The sequence below is a fragment of the Tasmannia lanceolata genome, unplaced genomic scaffold (genome assembly GCF_043159265.1).
Source record: "Tasmannia lanceolata isolate RefF3 unplaced genomic scaffold, GAP_Taslan_0.1 ptg000015l, whole genome shotgun sequence".
In the NCBI taxonomy this organism is placed as follows: domain Eukaryota; kingdom Viridiplantae; phylum Streptophyta; class Magnoliopsida; order Canellales; family Winteraceae; genus Tasmannia; species Tasmannia lanceolata.
The window spans coordinates 16,784,078-16,809,094 of record NW_027518692.1 but is presented as its reverse complement, the minus strand read 5'-3'; the positions used below and the strand labels follow the sequence as shown (position 1 = coordinate 16,809,094).

At 40.0% G+C, this 25,017-nt stretch overlaps 1 protein-coding gene and 1 non-coding gene across 10 annotated transcripts; one reads left to right on the top strand and one right to left on the bottom strand.

Annotated features, from left to right (window-relative positions):
- Positions 1 to 417: 417 nt before the first annotated feature.
- Positions 418 to 19,724, bottom strand: LOC143893117 (uncharacterized). Of its 9 annotated transcripts, none has more exons than XM_077398086.1 (15): positions 19,479 to 19,724; positions 18,635 to 18,739; positions 18,301 to 18,528; positions 18,060 to 18,176; positions 16,965 to 17,075; positions 16,717 to 16,779; positions 16,513 to 16,639; positions 13,796 to 13,878; positions 13,486 to 13,702; positions 12,162 to 12,292; positions 2,996 to 3,055; positions 2,698 to 2,818; positions 1,257 to 1,394; positions 991 to 1,062; positions 418 to 881 (listed from the first exon to the last, which is right to left on the bottom strand). In XM_077398086.1, exons 1-13 carry the CDS (start codon positions 19,584 to 19,586, stop codon positions 1,291 to 1,293), a joined length of 1,575 nt encoding a protein of 524 aa, XP_077254201.1. In that variant the 5' UTR covers positions 19,587 to 19,724; the 3' UTR covers positions 418 to 881; positions 991 to 1,062; positions 1,257 to 1,290. The 9 variants fall into 9 exon arrangements, with proteins under 9 accessions (XP_077254201.1, XP_077254200.1, XP_077254202.1 ...); XM_077398085.1 differs by having other exon boundaries at positions 418 to 878; XM_077398087.1 differs by having other exon boundaries at positions 418 to 796.
- LOC143847690 (small nucleolar RNA SNORD14) lies at positions 16,176 to 16,297 on the top strand. Its single transcript, XR_013235209.1, has one exon. It is a non-coding gene; the product is annotated as a small nucleolar RNA SNORD14 (small nucleolar RNA).
- Positions 19,725 to 25,017: the final 5,293 nt, after the last annotated feature.

Below are 25,017 nucleotides of genomic sequence, written 5' to 3'. Positions count from 1 at the left end.
GTCCAGGAAAACCTTTTCCTACACAGATTCCCGGGAAACATTTTCTTTTCCTTTCCCGGGAAAACAAGTGAACAGAGCCTAAGAAAAATTTTTATTTGCAAGAATAAGAGGAAAATGATATGTCTATGACTTATTTAGAAGAATATCATTAATAATTGAAGGTTCCTGTACATAAAACTTGAGCTCCGATGGTTCCAATTACCTTCTTCTTCTTTTTTCCATGTGAAATCAAACGATGGAAAATCATAAAACTTTGGAGATTCTACGCGATAGTAGATGAGATTGCTAGACTTTCAACTTCTTGCCTCCTTAACATTGTTTGGAGTGTCATCTATTTCATTTTTCTTCTTTTCTCTTTGTTCTCTCAACCTCCTTGGTTGGGTGTTAAATGCCATCGTTTCAAAAAAAATCATGAAATTTTGAGAGGGGGCTACACATGAATTTTTCCATAAAATTCCTGCAATCCAAAACAGGGCTACACATACACACACACACAAGAATATCCAAAACAGGGCCTTGTGGTTTCACACCTTGCATACAAGAGAGTGGTTACTCTAGAAACATTCGATCCAACCCTCAATTCTCTACTATAACACAAAAACACAAATCATATAATTATGGGCATTTCAGTCATTTTAGCCAGTTAACAGATCCCAGGGATCACTTTTGGGTTCAACAGGAGAAATCAGAGTTCAGAGTTCAGAGTTCAGAGTTTCTCTGTGGTCAGTTTTCTCTCCGGCCACTGGACAACCATTTTCTTGTTCAACCATGATTTCTCGGGCGCCATAAACAACACCTGATCAGTTATCATGTGGTATCAATCAAAGATTTGATGCTTGTGATGAGGGGAACAAGCTAGGGTCAGATTGGACTGGCTTCTGCTAAAAGAGAACAAGATTTAACCCAAATCACCAACGTCGATCCAAAGTTGCACCCATAGTTAATTCAGATGTGATCATTTTTCTAAATTTAAATAGAAATTAGTCTCACCATTGGGGGATGATTCAAAGCCTTCAATATCATCCACTGCTCCAAGCTCTCATCTAGCTGTCACAAACCAACCTAAAATAAAGTATAATTAGGTTCCCTTCTGTGCTTGGGAATTTTCATTTGCAGGTCAAGCAATCACTTATAATTTCTTCTTCTTTTCTTAGTTAAGAAAGCTCGAATGAATATAATAATTGATGCACAAACTTCAACACCTGTTAAAGTTTCAAAAGGCGATAGCATATAAATTGGTGTACCTCCCTTCTCACCTGATAAAGCCTTCCATGTTAGGTGAAGAAGAAACTAGTGAACTGAGAAGGCTAGATCCTGAAAGACCTTTCCCCTGTGTTCGAAATTTCTAAACTCATCAAAGCTTGCACACCCCGGACTTAATACGATCGCATCACCTACATTCAAGCAAAAGAATGTGATGAGATTGAGATCTTACCCACGACCATTGGAATCTGAAATTGAACAAGAGAACAAATATTTAACTAAATTTGAGAAGTACTACAACAAGTGATTTAAGTTGGCATCATATAAAAAGACAAGCAAGAACATGGCATTGCATATATAAAATAAAGTAGAAAGGGTCCAAAGTCGAAGTGACCTCTCAATGCAATAGCTAAAATGTCATAAGTCATCAAAGAAACTGCAACTAGTTTAAACCAGAAAAAGGAAATGAATTTCAAGTGCAAAGTGCAGGTCGAGCAAAGCCTTGTCTCGCCAAGGTATCAAATACATCATTGGTTCTTCTTGGGATATGTATAACAAAAGGTGACTAAGACAAATGACTTCTATAACTTTTCTCAAAGGAATCCCCAAATTTTGCCCTAAACATATGTAAACCAGTAAGAAGACCCCATCCTTAGGCTTCTTTGGAGTCTTTGACAACAATAGGACCTGAAAATACCTATATTATCTTGCCTAAGTTATCCCTAAAAAACCCTCCAATACCACAATTAGCACTAGAATCTTCTAGCACTCTCCACACATGGCAATTGGGCTATCAGGAAGGAGGTGATGGATGCAAATTATATGGTGCGGGATTATTTATGATGATGGAGTCGTCCTGCTAGAGCTTCGGTGCCTGTGGGCCTCATCAATTACCACTCCTTGGCACGTGGGCCTCATCAATCACTCAATATGTGCCTCTTTGTCTGATCCGCTCTGATTTGCCCTTGTTTGGGCCCTTGTAGGCCCACCTTTTGATGACCACTTTCGAGCCTTGAAGCCACCCTAAAAGAACAAAAGGCCACAAGGGCAAAATGTGGCGTGTCTACACATCCCTATTAAACCTAAAAGTAGCATAAAAAACTACTAAAACTACTAGAAAAAAATAGTGAGCATAGTGTGTTATCCTTACATAGACAAGTCATCGAGTCAAGCCAAAAATTAAACAAGCCACACAGCTTCCTATTGTACGTACGATCACTTTGTTTTCTTTTTTTGGAGTGAATCAAGTTTGCCCAGGCAATGTGAAGAAATTCAGGAGGAATATTATAATACATAGAATAATGGTATATCTTCCTGAATTTCTTCACAGTTATTTTGTCGAGTTTCTGAACTGGGTACCAAATATCTCTAAACATGAAGCTACTTAAATCTATGAATGAATAAACCAATAAATGGAAAAATGTATTTTTTTGAACTAACAAATGAAAAAAAATTATGTTTTCCTACACTTTTGGCTTTGGAAAGAAGACAAACCATAGCTTGCCATGCTTCGTGCGAAGCTCACAGCATCCTCCAAATTAGTAGCTCTAACGCAAGCAATGGTCAGACCACCATCCCGCAATACCTTCTGAATCATCATTCCCGAGGCTCCAAACTTAGGACAATTAACCACAGATTATATTTGTTTAGAAACTTGTACCAAAAAGTTCAAGAAAGGAGAAAAAATATAAATAAATTACAGAGAGAACCATTATTGGAATTCATACAAATAAGCATGCATCGTTAGATAGGATTATACGAACAACCTTCGTAAGAAAACACTGTCACTTACAGTAATAACACCTCTGTGACATTTCAGAGGTTCTACTAGCTGTTCAAAACCACTGGATTCCTGCGTGTAAAAGAATTGCAGAAGGAAACAACAAATAAGAACTGTGCATTAATAAAATTTATTATATTGGATATGGAAAAAATTCAGAGCCAAGGCCCACTACTATCTTTTTGAGGCACTAAGCATTTGTGTAAGTCTAAATGAATGGGTACTATGCAGTTATTGTATGCATGAATTTCCACACTGAGAAACCCCTCATAGAATTTAATAAAGACCCCTTGTAGAATTTAATAAAGAAATGCGAGGAGTTGCAAAGAACATACTTTTCCTATAAACTTGTGTAAGACACCAAGTATGATATTACATATTATGTATCCATAGACCCCGCATTTTGTACCCGACGAACCTGAGTCATTCAGATGATGAGTGTGCCTGAGTTATTGAGGTGCATATACTTTACGATAGACCGAGGATTTCTAAGCAATAAACCACTAAGATCTCATAGAAACAAATCCAAAGCATTCGAGTACGAGAGTCACAAGTTGTTTTCAACTAATTTTTTAAAAGAAAAAACCTAACTCGTAGAGAAAGGCTCCCATAAGTTTTTTCGAAGAGTTCTGATGCAAAACTGTGTTTGACAGCTCCAGGCCTCAATCAACGGCCCAAATCATAGATCAATGGGTTTTAATGTCAATAGATGACTTGGTTGATTGATCGATATTGGAATCGGTTTTCTGCAAAGTTACAGTTTTCAAGGGTTTCCAAAGATGTCAATTTTCTTCTAATCAACTTTGTTGCTTTCCAAAAATCTTCCTAAGATTAGAACCAAGAAACCTAAACTTAGAATTAAGGTTTTACTATCTGTTTTTTTTTAAATGGCAGCCAGTATTATTAAAAGAACAGACCGAGATGGTCAAGTACAACCAAAAGAGACAAAGAAGAAGAGCAAACACAATAAAAGGGTGGCCCAGTGCACGAGGCTCCCTCCATTGCGGGGTCTGGGAAGGGCTAGATGTACGCAGCCTTACCCCTGCTTTGCAGAGAAGCTGTTTCTGTGACTCGAAGCCGTGACCACCAGGTCACAATGGAGCAACCTTACCATTGTGCCAAGGCTCGCCCTCTTAAACACAATATAAGAACAAAATAATCAAAGAGGGAGAGAGTCAAATAAAGCCAAAAACTCCTTTGAAACACCCTCAAAAGCTAGGCCATCCACTACCGAGTTTGCTGAGCGGCGCACATAGTGAAAGACGATAGGCGAAGACTTCAACCAATCACCCATCTCATCAAAAAATCTATCAAATCCCCACGGATTATTCTCCGATTTGTTAAACCATCGGATCAAGGTTTTACTATCTAAAACAACTTTTGATCTTTACTATAAGTTTTGACCCAAAAAGTTGTTGTTTTTATGAAAAAATAATTTTCAGCCCTTGAATTTGCCTATGAAAAAGGTTTTGCACGAAATTCACCCAAGGTTTGTAGTCCCACATTGCTTCTAAAGGGTGTTAGCTCAAAATCCTCAGCCTATATAAAGGCAATGCACAGCCAATGGCAAGACACCAACTCGAGTTCTCAAATAACTATACACTCAACTAAACTCTAAAAGCAGCTTTGAGACTTCATATTTTAGAGGTCTTGGCTCAAGTTTCAATATTAGAAGAAAGTTGGACAGGCTTTCAAGCACTCCAAGGCTTCAAAGCTGAGAATTGCAACCCTGGGGGCATCTTCAATTTCCACGCCTCAAAATAGGTTGCTTTAGTCAGTTTTGTTGGTGGGATTTCCTAAAATATAGAAATTATAATGAATCTGTAGAGTTGCTTCAAGTCGCGTAATCGCTTTCCTTAAGACAAATTTCGCCCCCACCAGTTGTGTGCAAAGGGGATCTGCAAATTGCCACCAAGATATAATGAAGCCTTATAGGAATGTCCTACAAATGTTTGATGACACTTTGCACAAGTGGAATCAAACCCAAAATGCCTTTCAAGAACTTCAAACCTTTGAGAAAAACACAAAACTATTTCTGCAGAAAACAGTCTTTTGTGCACTATTTAATGAACAAAACGACTTGATAAAAAACAAGAGTAGGAGATTGCTGGAGAGAGAAAGAAAAGTACAGCAATAACTAAATTTCTGTAGTTTGAAAAGACAGATTTCTGCTCTTTTTATAAAGCATTAGATGTCTATTCATTAAGGGAAACATCCCTTTAAGACATCTCTTGGATTGGTTTGAATGATCACCATTTGATCACATCCCTTTGTGATTTAAGTGGTTTTGATCATGCACAAGGTGTCCCTTATATTTGAAATTATCCATGACTGTTGGGAAGAAAAAGACATGAAGAAAGGTTGAAAAACGAAAGTGAAAAGCCATGAACATTTCTTCCCAACGGATAGTTTTTCAAACAGTCGCGGTCAACCGGTCTACCGCGGTCGCCCGCCGGCATGCACCTGTTCATTTTATTTTTTCACGATCCAAAGAACCGCAGTAGACCTCCGACACCTCCCTGGAAATTAATTAAGATTCCAGTAATCTATCGCCCGGAATACCCCGGTCGACCGGCTCTGTCTTAAAATTGTTTTTATAATTTAAATAAAACTTGTGAAATCTCACTTGATTTTCTCAATATCATTTTGTAAAATCTCTAACAAGTTTTGCATATCGATTAAATGATTTCTGCATGTAGATTCATTTACAGTTCAGCTATTAAAAAAAAAGGTTTCATTTACACTTCATATAACTTCAATTTAAATTCTAGTAGACTGCATACAGTTAAATTGAATTGGATCTGTTGCAAGAAAGATTAGAGAGAGAGAAAAGTGAGTTGGGCATCTCCCCCTCACTCATTTATTAATAATAATGAAAAGAGAAGTACAATGACCAAACTGCCCATAGACTTGTAGGCTTATTCTAACACTCCCCCTCAAGCTGGAATGTATAAATCATACATTCCTAGCTTGTTACATATATCGCTAAGCTTGGATTTATTCAATGGTTTTGTGAACATATCTGCCAATTGTTCTACAGAACGAGTGAATACAGCGCGTATCTCCCCTTTCTGAATCCTCTGACAAATGAAATGAAAGTCGACTTCGATATGTTTAGTTCTCTCATGGAAGACAGGATTTGTCGCAATATAGATGGATGCCTTGTTATCACAATATAACTGTGAAGGAGAGGGAAACCCAATACCAATCTTAGTTAAGAGTGACCTCAACCAAATAATCTCAGTCGTAGTATGCACCATGGCTCTATATTCTGCTTCTTCACTCGATTTCGCAATGACATCATGTTTCTTACTTCTCCATGAAACCAGGTTACCTCCAACAAAGGTACAATACCCGGTAGTCGATCTCCTATCAGCAGGAGATCCAGCCCAATTAGCATCTGAGAACCCCTCAATCCGTGTATGACCATGCCGTTTGAATAGTAATCCTTTCCCTGGAGCACCCTTCAGATACTTGAGAATTTGAACCACTGCGTTCCAATGAGATGTGCGAGGAGAGATCATGTACTGGCTAACTACCCCAACGGCATAGGATATATCAGGACGAGTAACAGTAGGGTATATGAGCTTGCGCACAAGTCTTCTATACCTACCAGGATCTTTCAACAAATCACCCTCTTCTGGAACCAGTTTCACATTTGGATCCATGGGTGCAGCTACTGGTTTCACACCAAGATTTCATGTCTCTTCTAGCAAATCAAGAACATACTTCCTCTGAGATAGAGATAAACCACGAGAGGAGTACGCAACTTCTATCCCAAGAAAGTATATAATAATGATGTCATCGACATATACAATAAACATAATGCATCCTGCTGAGGACTGATAGTTGAATACTGAGTGATCTACAGCACACTGTTTGAGACTAAACCTCATAACTACCTCACTAAATCTACCAAACCAAGCACGTGGTGATTGCTTTAACCCATAAATCGCTTTTCTGAGTCGACAGACAGATGAGGTCAACTCCCGCTGAACAACGTAACCTGGCGGTTGCTCCATATACACTTCTTCAAGGAGGTCGCCATGCAAACAGGCGTTATTCACATCTAGCTGGTGAAGAGGCCAACCATTATTAACGGCGAGGGAGAGTAGAACACAGACAGAAGGTATCTTCGCAACTGGAGAAAACTTCTCATGGTAGTCTACACCAAATGTATGAGTGTAACCCTTTGCCACTAGATGTGCCTTCAGTCGATCCACCGTGCCATCAGAAATATACTTAATGGAGAACACCCATCGGCAGCCAACTGGTCGTGCGCCGCAGCGCCGGTAGGTAGAGAGACAAGATCCCATGTGCTGTTGGACTGAAGAGCGCACATTTCAAGGTCCATTGCAGCTCGAAGCTTTTGAAAGGGAGAGTTAGCCTATCATAAGAAATGAAATTAGAAAGCGGGTGAGCAGTAGAATGGGAACGAGTACGGGAAGCAATAGGAGAGTCAGATACCTGATGAGGGGGTAAGAAGATCTCTGGCTGTGAGGACGTTTTCTCGGTGTGCGAGGGACATGCCTGCTGTGGACGACGTTTATATTGGACTGTAGTAGGGGGACCATCTACCCTGTGAGCACACGAGTCGACCTGTCCAGGAGGGCAAGCAGGAGGATATGCAATAAGAGTAGTAGGAATGGGATAAAACTCAGGAAGAGAAATAGTCACCTCAGGTTCTGATCTGACATTGGAAGGACCAGAAGACGAGCCAAAGAATGGTTCTGATTCAAAAAATGTGACATCAGCTGACACATACCATCGGCGCAAACGTGAACTGTAGCAATGGTATCCTTTCTGGGTGCGAGAGTAACCCAGAAAAACACACCGTGTTGAACGAGGATCCAGCTTATCATGGCCAGGACCCAAATGACGAACAAAGCATACGCAGCCAAGACACGCGACGTAAGTGGGAATGGGTCCTGATGTGGATAAACTATGTGAAATGGAGAATCACCATGAAGCACCGAAGACGGAAGACGGTTGGATAGGAAACAAGCAGTGAGAAGGGCGTCGGACCAAAAAGATTTAAGAACCTGCATCTGAAATAGGAGTGTGCGAGCCACCTCAAGTAGATATCGCAGTTTCCTTTCAGCGACGTCATTCTGCTGCGAAGTGTATGCACAGGATGATTGATGAAGGATGCCATGAGAAGAGAGATAGTCCTGAAAGCCATCAGTAGTAAAGAAAAACTCACGAGCATTATCAGTATGCAGGCATTTAAGATTAGTACTAAATTAATTTTTTATTTCATCATGAAAATTTTTAAAAGCAGAGAAGACCTGAGAGCGGTCTTTCAGAAGATACAACCAAGTCATGCGTGAGTAATCATCAATAAAAACCACAAAGTACTGGAATCCATTATTTGACGCGACCCGAGAAGGTCCCCATACATCGCAATGAACCAACTGAAATAAACTATCAACCCTAGTAACGACTCGGGAAGGGAAAGACACTCTATGATGCTTCCCGAGTTCACAAGACTGACAATGATAATGAGAAATAGAACTAGGAACTAAAGATGTCTGCCGGAGACGCTGAAGGGAGGGGTGTGACCCAATCGACAGTGCCACTGAAAGGCATCCACGGAACTGTGTAAGGCTGACGAAGAAGGGCGGCAGTCAAGACGGTACAGGCCATCCACCTCACGACGATCCAATCGTCCTCCCAGTCGAAAGATCCTGAAAAAGACAGGAAGAAGGATAGAATAAAATAGAGCACGACAGATTTTTCGTAATTTGGCTAACAGATAATAAACTAAAAGGAGACTTAGGTACACACAAAACTGCAGATAGAGGGAGATTAGATGAAGGACGGGTGGTACCAATACCAGTAATAGGTTTAGTGGAACCATCAGCTAAAGTAATAGACTGAAAATCAGATGGAAATGAGCAAAAAGATAAGAGCTGTGATGAGTTACCAGTCATATGGTTTGAGACTCCTGAGTCAATAATCCAGGACCCAGAGCTAGAGAGTAACGTAGTGTGTGAACTACCTGGCTGGGCAAAGCTTGCAGTGGCCTGAGAGGCACTCTGTCGAAGACGCTAGAGCTCCTCATAGTCTGCCCTCGTGAAGGAGAATGAGTCATCAGCAAGAGTAGAGGCAGGAGTAAAGGATACTGTGTCAGACGAACCAGAGGTGCTGAGGTGGGCAGAAGGGCCGCAGTCAAGACGGCACAGGCCATCCACCTCACAACCCGATCCAATCGTCCTCCCAGTCGAAAGATCCTGAAAAAGACAGGAAAAAGGATAGAATGAGATAGAGCACGACAGATTTTTCGTAATTTGGCTAACAGATAATAAACTAAAAGGAGACTTAGGTACACACAAAACTGCATATAGAGGGAGATTAGATGAAGGACGGGTGGTACCAATACCAGTAATAGGTTTAGTGGAACCATCAGCTAAAGTAATAGACTGAAAATCAGATGGAAAGGAGCGAAAAGATGAGAACTGTGATGAGTTACCAGTCATATGGTTTGAGACTCCTGAGTCAATAATATAGGACCCAGAGCTAGAGAGTAACGTAGTGTGTGAACTACCTGGCTGGGCAAAGCCTGCAGTGGCCTGGGAGGCACTCTGTCGAAGACGCTGGAGCTCCTCATAGTCTGCCCTCGTGAAGGAGAATGAGTCATCAGCAGGAGTAGAGGCAGGAGCAGAGGATACTGTGTCAGACGAACCGAGGTGCTGAGGTGGGCTGATCGAGAAGCTCTGGATGCAGGGTATAACAAGTCTCAATGACATGGCCATCACGCTGGCAGTGGGTGCAATAAGGACGACCACGCCCACTGCCAACACAGCCACCGCGTCCACGAGCCCAGGAAAAAAAAAACCACCACCCCGGGAAAGACGAGTACCACCACCTGCATCATATGCGGCAAGAGCTGAACTATCAGAAGTAAGACGGGAGGGGGTCTCGCCAACACACTGTTGGGCGCTGAAATAGACCTCACGCAACGAAGGAATATTGCAAGAACCAAGAATCTGATGGCGCAGATGTGTAAACTCGGGGCCTAGGCTCTCAAGATAGTGTACGACACGAATCTGTTCCCGTTGACGCCGGAGAACATGAACATCAGAGGTAAGGGGCATGAAGACATCATGCTGCTGGCATAATGATGAACTTCCCATAATGGGCCTCAAATGACATGTCGCCACGACGGAGCCGCATCCACTCAGAGTAAGTAAAGCAGATGCGAGTCAGGTTCTCAGCCCCAGAATACGATACAGCCGTGTGATCCCAGACCTCCTTCGCAGTCGGAAGAAGAATCATAGTAGAATAAATGTCTGGAGTCATACTCTGCCATAGGAGACTCCGAATCAGCGCATCTTCCTGTTCCCAACGTGTATATAGAGGATCCTTTAGCGAGGGAGGGTCCTCGCGAAGAAAGCGTACTTTACCTTGGCCAAAAAGGTATGTCTCAATCGCAACCTTCCAGGGTAAGTAGTTGGTTCCATCAAACTTGGCAATATTCAACTGTGGATAGGAATTTTCCACTGGTGCCAATTGAGAAGACGAAGAAGAAGCCGAGGGTCTGGATGAAGCACTGACCTCAGTGGTCATGCCAATAGAAGGATCAACAATGACGGGAGGATCCATACCGACAGGAAATCTAGACAAACAGAGAAACCACTACCCACAGCAAAAGAAAGATGAGAGACGAATAGACAGAACCAACTAATCCAGAGAGATGATCATATGACAATATCCCAAGTGAAGGACAAGAAACTAGAGAAGCCAATAAAAGAATAGGAAGAGGCTAGGCAAAATGAAAGACAAAAAAAAAAAAAAAAAAGTGTTCAGAACATAGATCGAGGAGATGAAGAAGACGTGAAATTAAGGGTAGATGAGAAGAAGAAGGCTTGTAGAGAATAAAATAGCGTAGTTGGGTTGGAAGGGGGAGGGAAAAAAATTTGTGGGGAGGCTTACCTGGAAGGGGTGCAAATCAAGAGGGTAGGAAAAAAATTTCTAGGGAACTGATTTGGGGGGGAATCCAAATTCTAGGAAAAACTTTTCCGCCCTGGAAAATTTTTATCAAAAATCTGGAAAGAATTTCCCGGGAAAAGCTTGGTGTGTGTGTGGTGGGGGGTGCGGCAAATCCAAAGTTCTAGGAAAAAGTTTTCCGGGGTGGAAAATTTCTCGCGGGAGGGGGGAGGTGCGGATCAGGATTGGGAGGGTGGGATGCGAGGGCTGGGGGGTCGCGGCCAAGGTTTAGGGTACAGGTGAGAGGGCCGTGGGGGGCTGGGTGTAGCAGGGGTGTGGGGTGCAGGTGACGAGGTCGAGGGGGTAGCAAGGGAGGGGCGCGGCGGTGCGTGGCTGCAGAGAAAGGTCGCGGGGGGGTTGGGGGTTGCAGTGGGGTGGGGTAGGCTGTAGAGAGGAGTTGGGGTGCTGGAAGATGGAATGGGGGCTGAGAGAGAGAAAGAGAGGGTTAGGGTTAGGGTGAGGAAGATGATGGAGTGAGAGAGAGGATGAGGGTTAGGGTTTTCGGGGAGACGGAGAAGATAGAGGCTACGGAATTTTCCTAGGGATCAGAAACCCTAGGGCTCTGATACCATGTTGCAAGAGAGATTAGAGAGAGAGAAAAGTGAGTTGGGCATCTCCCTCTCACTCATTTATTAATAATAATGAAAACAGAAGTACAATGACCAAACTACCCACAGACTTGTAGGCTTATTCTAACAGGATCAATAGTGCATGTTTCCTCAAATTGATCATCTTGATTTCCAAAGTTATATATGATTTGCGTCCTTAGCTTTTATCTCATGTCATGTCTGCCACTTGGATCATAGTATGTAGATATAGAGTTGGCCTGCATGTAGAAATAAATCTTTTTTATTTTTAATCTAAAGAACTGAATCTAAAGTTGGCTTAGAACCAGCTGCCCAATCATCTGCATCGATATACATCTCAAACGAGAGAGTAAGGCATCGATCTGTGGAGTGATCCATCGATCAACTGGTTAACTAGTCGATCCAGACCATGAGCAGATTGGGTTTAACTTTAAGTGTTGTGGTGTACTTTTCTTTTCCTTTCTTTTCTTGTGGGAGCTAGACACTAAATAAATAAAGTACAATTGCAAACCTTAACATATTTTTGGATAAGAAAAACTGCAGGCAATGTCATAACTAGGAAAATAATGAATTAATCATGATTGGATGGGAGATAAATTAACCTTTGCAAGGCCACCAAGAAGAACCACCGACTTTTGTTCTTTGAGACCCATCAATCCAGCATATGTTGCTTCCACATTTGTTGCTTTGCTGTCATCCACCCATGTTACCCCATGGTCATCTCTGTACACTGCTTTAACAATTATAAATCTTTCAAAAATAATGGAACCAGAGGCAAAGAACAAACAGATGCCAATGTAATAATAGTTCTGTAGACCAATATGATTAAAGCTTAATCAAGACATGAGACCACACGAGAATTCCAAGTATTTTCTGTGGATGCTAGGCACAACAAAATGCGAGTGACTTTCTACACGTTGGTTAATTTCTCAAGCGGAACTTCACCCTACCTAATTTGGTCAGAAGGCAAGAATGGTAAAGGTTTTTCATTGTGGAATGTGATCCGATTTCCCAATACCATTGCAACAGTGTAAAATGTAAAAACAAATAACTGAGTTTTGCATCAACCTTCAAGAAATCAAACTCACCTATGCCAGTAGATCTGACCTTTCAAAGGTAAGCGTTTCTAGGCAGCGGATTCGTGTAAATTGTATAGATCATATTAATATTATCTAGTGCAAGTACTTGGGTTTTAGGAGTCGCCTTAAATACTTTTGAAGCACATCTTCCGAGATTCCTTGAATTTTAATCACTATTGGTTCCATACATGCAGTAAGAGGTATCTGAGTTTGATATTATTCTGAAAATAATGACAACGGAAGTGACTATTTAGTCTAAGAACCAACTTACATAACAAATGGTGTTCATTTATTCTAATCAAATTGATAGAGAATGTTAGCAGGCAGCAAGAATCAGTGGACTATCTAGAGGGGTTTGGAAGCATTTATATGATTATCTTCTCCTGGTTTTCTTGCAAAGTCAGCAGATATGTTAAGAGGTTGCATCTTATTACCGGTTCTTCCATTTATTTGGCTTTGGGGCATCTGAGGCAGAGAAGTGAAAGAGGACTCAAGAACTCGATTTGGACATCAGTCGTTTGATATCTGAGTTTGACACGGTCGAGTCAATTAAAGTCCCATAAAATTGGAGTTTTCATTTGATGCTTGAAGCTCGGTAAAATGGTGTCAACTTGGCCATGTTAAAAATTGGTCAAAGTTCTAAAAAACCGATAGGGACAACAAAGATAAGTTTTTAAAAGCATAGACGAGCGACGTGAAGGTGAAAAAAGTAATCAAGACATTCCACATCCACTTCTTCATAAAAGTTGGTAGGCTACAATTGGACGACCATAATGGATAATGCTGGATGGGGCATGGGGGCATGTCAAAAACTCAAGAACCATCATATACCTCTTCAAAAACTTACCAATTTGCATCCTATGAGGTGGAGGATTCAATGACTCTATTGTTGCATAAATGGAATCGGCATCAATTCCAATATCCAGTCCAAGAACTGAAAATGCCGCCACTGCTGCATTGTGATAGTTGTGGGTGCCCATTGCCTTCATGCCTCCCAGTGGCAGCTGGGTAATTAATCCACTGGTGGGAATAATTAAGTTGGCAACCTTCGACTCCATGTTTATCTTTGTAACACAAGTGATCGCTGTCAATTTTGATTGCCAATAAGTTGATGGATAACAAAAAAATGACATGAAAAAAGAAGAAACTTAGCTTACCTCGACTCCTGGAAGGTCTCCTATCCACGCAACATTACATTTGTCCATATGATCTCTAAAAGCTTCTCTTAAATGTTGATTCCCTGAACAGATATATAAATAAATAAATAAATGTGTGTGTGTGCGTGCGGGGTGTGTGTGTGTGTGTGTGTGTGTGTGAGCAGATGTTAAGCAATATAACAAATGTGGACTGCACAACAAGAAACAATAAATCAGAGGCATACACCTGTTAGAAAGATGTGAACATAAATGTATGAAGATTAGAAATTCTGGAAAAGAGTGGAAGAGTTTGGAGCTTCAAAATCAAAACGTAACAACGACAATATTCCCACTGATAAAAATAGAGAATGGGAACAATCTTTCACAAGAGAAAGAGTGAGTCCGACAGCAAGCAATAGCTCATTGAAATTGATTAATAATAGAGCTAAAACAACAAAAATGCCCAAAAGAAAAGAAAACAGGCTGTTTTTATGCAAGATTAGTCACAATACCTCCGATACAGCTTTGTAGATCAAAAAAGGGTACCGGAAGATTTGTAAGTAAAAAATGACCCAAATGTAGGATGAAACCCTCTATAAACCCTTCCAAAGCAAGATCAAAAACCAAATTTTGCCGAAATCGAGTCGTGCGAGTAGTTAAAACATAAAGCCTTACCAATGATCATAGAAACTTCGAAAAAAAGGGCGGCCCAATGCACGAGGCTCCCGCCATTGTGGGGTATCAGGAGGGCTAGATGTACTCAGCCTTACCCCTAATTTGCAGAGAGGCTGTTTCCGTTACTCGAACCCGTGGCCACCAGGTCACAATGGAGCAACACCGTTGCGCCAAGGCTCGCCCTCTATCATAGAAACTTCGAAATGAAGAAAATTTGTAGATTTGGATCCAAGATTGATCATAGAAGCTTCGAAATGAATGCAGATTTGGATCTAGGATGACCCCAGTGGATGCCATCCACTTCCATTTTCAACTGAAAACAATAGTCTGCTGACTTCAATGCTTCTCATAGCTGACATCTAAGATGAAGGCGAACAGGAAAATAAATGGAGAAAATAAGATTACTTTAGAGAGGCTCTAATATTATGATGCTTATGGGACCAGTTAGGGTTGATAGTGTTAAAGTATAAAAGATAAATAACGCCTTTCTCCAACAGCTTAAGCTTTTGGAGAAGTTGGTTAGTTAACATGGTATCAGAGCCAAAGGTCTCGTGTTCAAACCTCCCGGATAGCAAAAATCCACATGCGATGGTCGGCCCAAAGTGGGACCACATGTGCCACGTGTTTGCCAAGTGGGCCACACGTGCGGGGGAGTGTTAAAGTATAAAAGATAAATAACACCTTTCTCCAACACCTTAAGCTTTTGGAGAAGTTGGTTAGTTAACAGACAGAAAATAGATATGAAGATTAGAAGAGACGGATGAGAGTGAAAGAGCATAAGGAGCACTCTCTATATAGACACATAACAACAATATTCCCTGTGGAAATATTTCTCGGAGGATCTAATATTATGATGCTTGATGGGACCAGTTAGGGTTGATAGAAAACAGAGATGAAGATTAGAAGGAGAAGAGAGAAGGATGTGAGTAAAAGAGCATAAGGACTACCGCTCTCTCTATAGACCATAAGTAACAACACTATTTCCTATGGAAATATTTCTCATCATAGATACACCATAAAGATCGAGTGAAAGGGCATAAGGACCACTCTCTATATAGGCCATAACAACATTATTCCCTATGGAAATATTTCTCATCATAGATACACCATAAAGATCTCTTTCATCCGTTTTCTCTTTGATGTTGATTAGCTGCCTTCGATACTTCCACACAAACGCACGCAAATTACGTATTGGTTTTTTTTTTTTTTTTTTGAACTGGTACATATTACGAATTGGTGGGAACTGGCAATCTATATTCATAGACTATTCCAGTACACACACATTACGTATTTGGGTTTGTTTTTTTTTTTTGAACTGGTACATCTTACGAATTGGTGGGTACCGCAATCTACGTTTATAGATTATTCCGTTCCCTAACTTCTTTGTTGACTCTAATTCGAACTTTTATCCAAACTAGGACTGCCTAGACTAATTTTAAACTCCAAAATCAAAGAGCATTACAAGCAAAGATTGCATATTGTCTGAAGTCTGGACTTCACCAAATGAGTTTGTAATGTTATTTGATTTTGGAGTTTAAAATTAGCCAAGGCAGTCCTAGTAGCAGTAAAAAAGTAGTATTAGTCAGATGAAAGTTGGAATCAGAGTCAACTAAAAAGTTAGTGAATGGAGTAGTCGATAAATACGTATTTCCAGTACCCATCAGTATATAATATGTCCATGCATACATATCTAGTTATCTACAAACAAACATATATACTCCATATTTGTCGATGATGATAAATCCTAAGGCTTGTGTCTCAAAACATTCGCAGTAGCCGCCTAAGAGCTTTCGCCTCGCCAAGGCTTGAGAGCTTATGCTGCTAATCCTTCCTTGGAGGTCTGAGATTTGTAAATCCGATTTTTTTATTTTTCAAAAAAAGAACATATATAGACATATTATACATAAAGACGCTTGTCTGGAATCCAATTTACGAGCTGATCTGGGAAGGAAATTCAAGAAAATAAATGAAGTTTTAGGTGGGATCATAGTAATGTATCACAACAGAAAGCCATTATATTGGAGTCCAGGTAATATGTAAGCAGCTTTATTAAAGGCTTATACCAGCTGGAAGGAGTGCAAGCTTGTTGTTATTCATGTGAGAGAACACACGGCACTTTGTTACAGCATAATTCCACATTGTCTTGTGCCTCTCCAGATGATCGGGAGTGAGGTTTAAAACCACGGCAACCTGAAAAGCGCTTGCAAAAATTCTAAGGAATGACATGACAAATGCTCAAATGACTCAAACTCCTGAAACCCACTTACTGAGGGACAGAAATACTGGTTTGGAATTTCCATTTGATAGCTGCTAACCTCCACAACAGCAACCTGAGGAGTAAGTAATACATTGGAAAAGGATAAGAGAAGGCTGATATAGGAAAGAATGAATGATGCCACCACTTTTAAGTTTTAACTCAGACCTCCCGTGAACAGCGGTTGATGAAGCAGTTAGTGCAGCCTAAAGCCTCTGAAAATATCCAATAAATGGCTCTTTAAACAAAGATTTTACTTGCCTGAAATATTTCTTTTCCCGAATATGATTCCAAGCATTGGATAGCAGCTTCTGAAAGTGGGTTTCCAAGGTTCCCTCCAACGAATGCCTTGATGCCTAACTGATGAAGCATCTGCATCCAAAATAGGTGAAGTAAAACAATAATCACTACCAGATTAATGCCAAGCCATCTCATGTCTGAATACTTAGTAATGCCAAAGTGAAGTTAACTAGGCAATGACGTCACTCCCAAATATATTTCATAAATGACCACTTCCAAACTGAGGTTAAAATTTACCTGAGACCAACGAAGCCCTATTCTACCGGAGAAATCCAGAATTCATGTAATCAGAAATACATTAAGTATAGCCCATTCTCCGACAGGAACCACTCTCCAGGGAATGGTCTACATTAACAGCTATTTTGTATCTAATGTACGTGCAATTTAGTAACTGAAGAATTTGAATGCTGTTTTACCAAGACAAGTAGATTCTAACCACAATATATTTTCTATGAGTATGAGTACCACCCACATCAAGTGCTTAAGCACCTCATTTGAGAGAATTCAGAGAGCAGATTTTACAGTGCAAATGCCTCTTACTTTCAAGATTATGAGGCAAGGCCTCCAGGACTTTAGATGTTATGCAGGAAATTTACATGAGAAGTATTAGTTTGCACCTTCATTTTACACAGAGTACTCTCTGAAGAAAACTAGTACAATTCTGGAATCAGTCCATAATATACATTGTACCTTTGACCTTTGATTTGTTTCTTAATTTATCGATTATAATTAGCATCTAGCATGCTTGGAGAAAATGAAGGTCACTCCCTGTTTTGTTCAAAATTTTCAGTTGAGCAAGCTTCCCAAAAAGTATCACACCCATTGGACTCCTGGTTTTAAGATCGGAAAGCTTAGTAGACATCCAAAAGCCTAAAGGTCTCGTAAGTCAAACTCTATTCAATAGCAAGCTGATGCTTAAGATAGTAAAAAGGGCAGCCCAGTGCACGAGGCTCCCGCCATTGCGGGGTCTGGTGAGGGCTAGATGTACGCTTAAGATAGTACATGAAAATAAAATTCTACTGCTGAAAGTAGAAAAGTAAATTGAAAAAAAAATACCTGCGCAGCAAAAGTAGAAACGGTAGATTTTCCGTTAGTTCCTGTCACTGCTAGAATCTTGATGCTACTGGGCAGAACTTCTGCTGAAAAGTCCAACTCGGACATAACTACTCTTCCCTTCATTTCGAATCAAACATGTCAGTGTAACAATTCCAAATATACTTTAATGAATATCAACCATACAACATTTAAGAATTAGAAGTTAAAAGCTTGAGATGGGGCAAAGTACTAGCGCCAATACTTGTACAAAGCAATAGGCCAGATCTAACTTTCCAGTATAAATGTATAATTGAATCTTTATGCTAATTGGCGATGGACGGCTTACAGACTGCAATAATGCAGATAGACCATAATTCTCAAGAGGAACGCCAGGGGAGACAACTACCCTATCTGAATTCTCTAGGAACTTTCTATCAAAATCTCCGAGAACCGTTCTCAAATTGGTGTGCTCAGCAAATTGGCACTCACTCTGCAATTGCAAAGCAGCAAGGGCTTAAAATAATGGAAAAAACTATAATTGAAAAAAGAAGCAAGGACCCAAATTTTCCGATTTTTAGACTGGGATCCTAGCATACCTCCAGTGGGAGCAACTGTTTGTTTTTGTCAACGGCGATAACAGAAGCACCCCTTGCGAGAGCGAGCTTCACTGCAGCTCTTCCAGATACACCAAGGCCTATAACCTGAAAATTTCAATAGAAATGAAAGTTTCCATGAACCTAGTGTGAACAAACCAATTACACCAAAAGCATAAGGTGTAAGAGAGGGCATTATTTAATCTTTTATACTTTAACACTCTCCCTCACGTGTGGCCCCTCTTTTTTAGGATTGGCCTACACATGGAACATGTGGCCACTCTTTTCGGTTGGCCATTACATTTGGGATTTTTTTAAGTATCAAGGAGTTTTGAATCGAGGACCTTTGCTCTGATACCATGTGAAACAACCAATTACTTCAAAAGCTTAAGCTATTGAAATTCAAAGCAAACATTATTTAATCTTTTATACTTTAACAGCTATGAAGAAATGCAAAGCAAACATTTCAAAAATTCTACAAGCATCCAACCCATACACTTTGGGTCAGTTTCAGTCCATGTTACATGGATTCTTCTAAATAGGCAAAGAATCCATGTACTCTTTTATATGTTTTTTTTAACACATAAATATTATTTAATACCACTACCAAAACTTTACAATTACCGCGTGTTTTGAATTTTACTCCTCGTAACAGTAAGTTTCTTAAATGGAAACAAGATAATATATCTACTTAACCCATTGAGAAAAGTGTTCCTGCGCTTTAGTGGCTTATAAAGCCCTTGCGTTTTGATATTCACACACTCCGCTCATTAAAAATTTAAACCAAGGAAAGGGTTTCTACAATTATAGCAGATGATGGAGAGAAAATGTGAAAGAAAAAACTCACTGCGACAGTTTGTCCTCTCAAGTCTTGTTGGCAAGTTATTTTTGCTGCAGAAACGAACGGTCTTAGGGTTTTGAATTCGTGTATGTGAGAGAGCAAATCCGTTCTCATTTTCTCTGCGTATACACCGTATTTTCGTGTAAGACATCTCTCGTGCTCTTAAATGCAAAACGAAGGATAAAAGCTTTCCATAGATTAGAAATGGGGAAAGAAGAAGGGTTTCTGGGAACTTACGATGAGAGAGAGAGAGAGAGATCGAAACTCTGTCGTCACGCTCCGACTTTTTTAAAATACAGAGATAAAAGGTGAAAAGGAAATCACATAATAAACAACCGCCCTGAAGTAGATAAAATGTTTAGGGAGATGATAAATTCACACCCTGTGTAGTATAATCTGCACCTCTGTAAAGTGAATTGACGTCAACAAGCATTAAAAGTCTGCCACATTAACCTCCTTCGACGTTAATTCATGGTACAGTGGAGCGAATTATCCTACACGGGTGCGGATTTATCGTATCCCAATATTTATCGTTTTATTCCATCATTTCACTCTCTTTCTTATTCTTCTCCAATAACTGCTCCTCTTGCTTTGTGCCTTTGTTGCGCCAATGACTAGTAGAGTGTCACCGCCTTCACAGCCTGCACACCATTATTCTATGTCGGAACCCTATGTGCAAAAGGTGTTATATCTCTTTTCTCCTCTCTTCAGAGAAATTGGTGAGGATTACGTAAGTCCTCCAAGAAATGTGTTCAATCCAAAGTTGAACAAACAGGGCAAGATTCAATGATACGGATCAAGTTATAATAGGGAAGAAATCATGTGAAACAGTGCAAAAATGTGGTTGTGTCAGAAAAAATGAGGACAGAAAATGAAAATTTGGGGTCGATTCGGGTAAAAACGGGGTCGAGTTGAAAATTTCTAGTCAGATCTGAAAATATCGAGTCGTGTCGGAAAAAAATCAGATCAAGTCGGTCAAATATCAGGTCATGACATGAAAAGATCAGGTTGAATCAAACAAATATCAGCCTGAGTCGGAAAAATATGGAGACAAGTCAGGAAAAGATTGGGTCAAATCGAGAAAAAGTTGACTTGGCCTGAATTTTTCCTTGCTCGGCCCGATATTTTCCGACTCAACCCAATATTTGCTCGACTCGACTCAAAATTTTCCTGACTTGACTTGATATTTTCGACTCAACCCTGATATTTTCCCAATATGAATCAATTTTTGCCAGACACAAACTATTTTCTCAACCGGACTATAAATTTTCCCCACCTACCCCAATTTTTCCAAGTCAAATCCATTTATACCCAACTCGACCTGATATGTCACCTACTCGACTTGATTTTTTTGGAATGCATGCCGATTTTTATCACTTTCAACCCATTTATGCCACTGTCATCATCTTATCAACTTATTTGTGATGTTTTTTGTATCATGCAGAGGTGTCATTGTGTGCTTATTAGTAACCTGTGTTTGTATCTATTTGTTAGATGTAAAAAGAATGGTAGAATCAAAGGTTTGTTTTATCTTATACTTTGGTGTGTGGGTACTTAAAGGGCGAAGGTGTTAGAAAGGTTGAAAACCCCCGAGCAAAATCGCTACATGTAGTGGAAGAATAAACCGTGTAGAATAAAAATTTTGCTCTAACCCAGGATTCCTAGGGACTAATTGATTTTATGGTGATTTAATAAACACAAATATAAATCGGATACCTTTAGTTGCTGTAAAGAAGAAAGCGTTCGCTTGATCTACTCTTCGAAAATCCGTCGGCGATCTAATTGACGTGAAACCGCAAGTTGCATCGATGAATTCCTTTTATTGCACAAAGGAACATGTGTACAACTCTTTGTTCATTTTATAATTTGATCTAAATATGATTATAATATGAGAATACTTGTTTAGAACAATGGAGTTTGGTTGGATGATTGTCTTTGACCTTGAAAAGACAAAACTAGTTGCTGGAATTGAGAGAGAAAAACAAGAGAAAGACTTTGGGGTATCTCTACCAATTTCCAACAAATAGAATTATGGGAGAGCTCTCAAAAACTCCAGCAATTTGTCTTGTATTTATAGAGTTTTTCAATTTTCTTTTGCACAATCCAAAGTTTCTAGAGGAATCCCAAAAACTAAGGAAACTAGTCACAATTGGAAGCACCAATTGGGGGAACAAGCTACCCTACTTTGGGAAACCCACATGGGCTGCCCAAGGGGGCGTTACTTGTTGCCCAAGCAACCTTGGGTTGCCCCATGTAGTTCCCTAGTTTCTAATTTTGTTTATTCAATTGTTTGCTTCTCTTTCTTTCCAATTTCATCACATGTGTTGCTTTAATTTGTAAAAACAAATATAGCAATAATATTCCAAATATTATTTGAATTCCAAATTGATAATGAATGACACACCACATGGGGCTTGTGGACATGGGTCCCACCCAAATTCGTCTCAAATTTCCATTGCACTATTTATTTAATTCCCGATTAAATTAATCCAATCAATTCCTATCCAATAGGATTAAAGCTCCAACATAATTTATGATATTCTCAAAATACCCTTATGGTTAATACTTAACCATTTTGGTATTTCCAATGTATCCCATAGTGCAACACACTATATATATCCTTTCAATGCATCCAATGCCACGAAACTAGTTCGTGTGAGCAACCAAATAAATGCAAGACCTCTACCCAACAGATTATAATAGGTCAATCGAGTAGTGAGTGAGATCGTAGCAGAAATTTAACGGTAGATCCTGCAGGACCCACAAGTAGGCCCCACTGCAATTATTGCTCCGTAGCTAATGCTGCAATTGCATTGAGCCAGTGGCCTCCATCGAGATGTAATCCCGAAGATAACCGTCAAATCATCATACCTCTAATTACATCAAATGTGCAAGTCATTTCTCCAAGTCCATATCTATCGAGTTGAGTTCTACGGGGAGTGGACATTAACTACCCCATGGGCTCACTTATGGTATACCTTTTAGTCAAGCAGTGTCGGCCCGCAAATGCATTTGCTAAAACCATTTCAAATGAGAACTTATTTTGTGAAAAACTTTTGATAAATTTTTTATCAAATCCACCTGGCCAGGTATGTTTCTAGGTCTACTGCTCTGACCAAAACCGTAGATGTTATCCTATTAAATAGACGAAGAATTCCATGCGGGAATCACTATTGACCTCGAAGGTTTGTCCAACATTTCAGTACTACGCTCTGATGACTCCAATAAGAACCACGGTTAGATAGACAAAAAATGAGAGACTCGCCAACAGACCAATATGACCTCGACATATAAAGGGTCCTGTCTGATAGAATAGCTCAACTGTCTCTTGTCCACAAGCTATTCTAATGTGATCATGTTCAGTATGCAATCTCATTGTCACGCCCATTTCATCTTGCTTAGGGTCCATTACCTAAGTGATTGAGATAAGTCAATCTACATCTCTTCCATATAGGCAAAATAAATGCTAGTTGTGTACAGGAAGAGGTGTCCAACCTCAACCCCAACTAAAAACTACTAAGGCCTGCAAAGAACCGGAATCTCATGTCTCCTTGCTCCCTAGGATCTGTGAATACATGAGCATGGGTTTCCTACTTTGCTACCTAAGGACAAATACGTGTCAATAATAAGTAACATATCACACATATTTAACTTTTAGTACCCATAAATATCATGAATTTTTTTTTTATTGATTAACATGCGAAATATATTAGGTTTTTGGACACCAACTCTAACAGAAGGTTCTAGGAGCAAATTTTATAACAATGAATCAACGAAAAAAAATTCAAGGAAATTGAATCTCTAATTGACAAAAATATTAGGGCTGCAAGAAGGGAGGTATCATTGTCTATAAATGTCGATTTGCAGTAGATCCACTTAAATTAAAAATGATGATAACCTTCAATCAATGATAAAGATTTTTATAATAAAGTGTTCAAATCTTTGAACACTACATAGTTGAAGGTATTAACTCTTGGAATGTATACTCCAATACTTTGATCCCAAGAAATGTTTGCATCACTGCACTCTTTTCTACTCTAATCTCGACTGCTAATTTGATCCCAAAACATGTTGTTCCCCAAAAATCATTTCCATAGAATGATTCTAACCCTCCTATATAAAGAGGGGATCACATTATGGAAACTTCTATAGATTGCACGGTTGGGATTAGGGCTGCAACAGGGTCAGGTTGGGTCGGGTTTTTCAAAACCCTAGCCCAACCCTGGATCCCATTATCTCGGCCCTGACCCGCCCTGACCCTGAGTCAGGGCCGAAAAACCTCAACCCATCGCCCGCCCTATAGGGCTCACTATAGCCCTGGCCCGCCCTGATTGGGCCGGGCTGGCCCTGATTGACGCCAGTGCAAGTACTGTTAAGAATGCCAAAAATAAAGCAACTACATATCATATAGAACAAGATGATCAATAAACAAAGAAAGAGAACAAAATAAGACAATATGAATTCAACAACATGATGGGCAGCAGAGACGATCAATTCATAATAATAATATAAAGAAACATCAATTCAAGATAATAGAAAACATTAGCAAAAGAAACATGCAAAAATGGTTCAATTCTATAATAGAGAACTTAGGGTCGGGTCGGGCCAGGCCAATCCGAGGTACTAACCCTAAACCCGATCCGACCCTGACTCAGGGCCTAGAAAATGAACCCTAGCCCACCCTCAGGGTTGGAAAATCCAGCCAAGACCCTGTTCGGGCTCAGGGCGGGTCAGAGCTGATAGGGCCAAACTTGCACCCCTAGTTGGGATCATCCTATGGAAATGATTTTTGGGGCACAACCTATTTACATTGTGACCCATTAAATTGACGGTTTGGATCATCCTATGGTATGGGCTGTACAATCCATTTTGAAAAATACAGGGTGAATTCATCCTAGAAGATGGTGAATTTACCACCGCCTTTTGTTTTTTTTGTTTTGTTTGTAAAAGTACTAAAATCGAGTACAAATTTTGGGCAATTAAGGAAAAAAAAAAACACTTTGAAAAAGAGATCCGTTTGGAAAATAAAAACGGAAGTGACATCACTGTTGATTTGACCTTTTCAAGCTGTATTTATTGCTTATATGGGGATTTTGGGCAATTATGGAAACTTCTATAGATCGCACGGTTGGGATTAGGGCTGCAACAGGGTCGGGTTTTTCAAAACCCTAGCCCAACCCTGTATCCCATTATCTCGGTCCTGACCCGCCCTGACCCTGAGTCAGGGCCAAAAAACCTCAACCCATTGCCTGCCCTATAGGGCTCAGCATAGCCCTCCGGGCTGGCCCTGATTGACCCTAGTGCAAGTTCCTGTTAAGAATGCCAAAAATAAAGCAACTACATATCATATAGAACAAGATGATAAATAAACAAAGGGAACAAAAGAAGACAATATGAATTCAACAACATGATGGGCAGCAGAGACGATCAATTCATAATAATAATCTACAGAAACATCAATTCAAGATAATAGAAAACATTAGCAAAAGAAACATGCAAAAATGGTTCAATTCTATAATAGAAAACTTAGGGTCAGGTCGGACCG

Coding starts and splice junctions, on each gene's coding strand:
- LOC143893117 (XM_077398086.1), bottom strand. CDS start 19,586: ATGAGAACGGATTTGCTCTCTCACATACACGAATTCAAAACCCTAAGA. Junction 18,740..19,478: donor TGAGAGGACAAACTGTCGCA/GTGAGTTTTTTC, acceptor TGAAATTTTCAG/GTTATAGGCCTTGGTGTATC. Junction 2,819..2,995: donor GTCACAGAGGTGTTATTACT/GTAAGTGACAGT, acceptor AATTGTCCTAAG/TTTGGAGCCTCGGGAATGAT.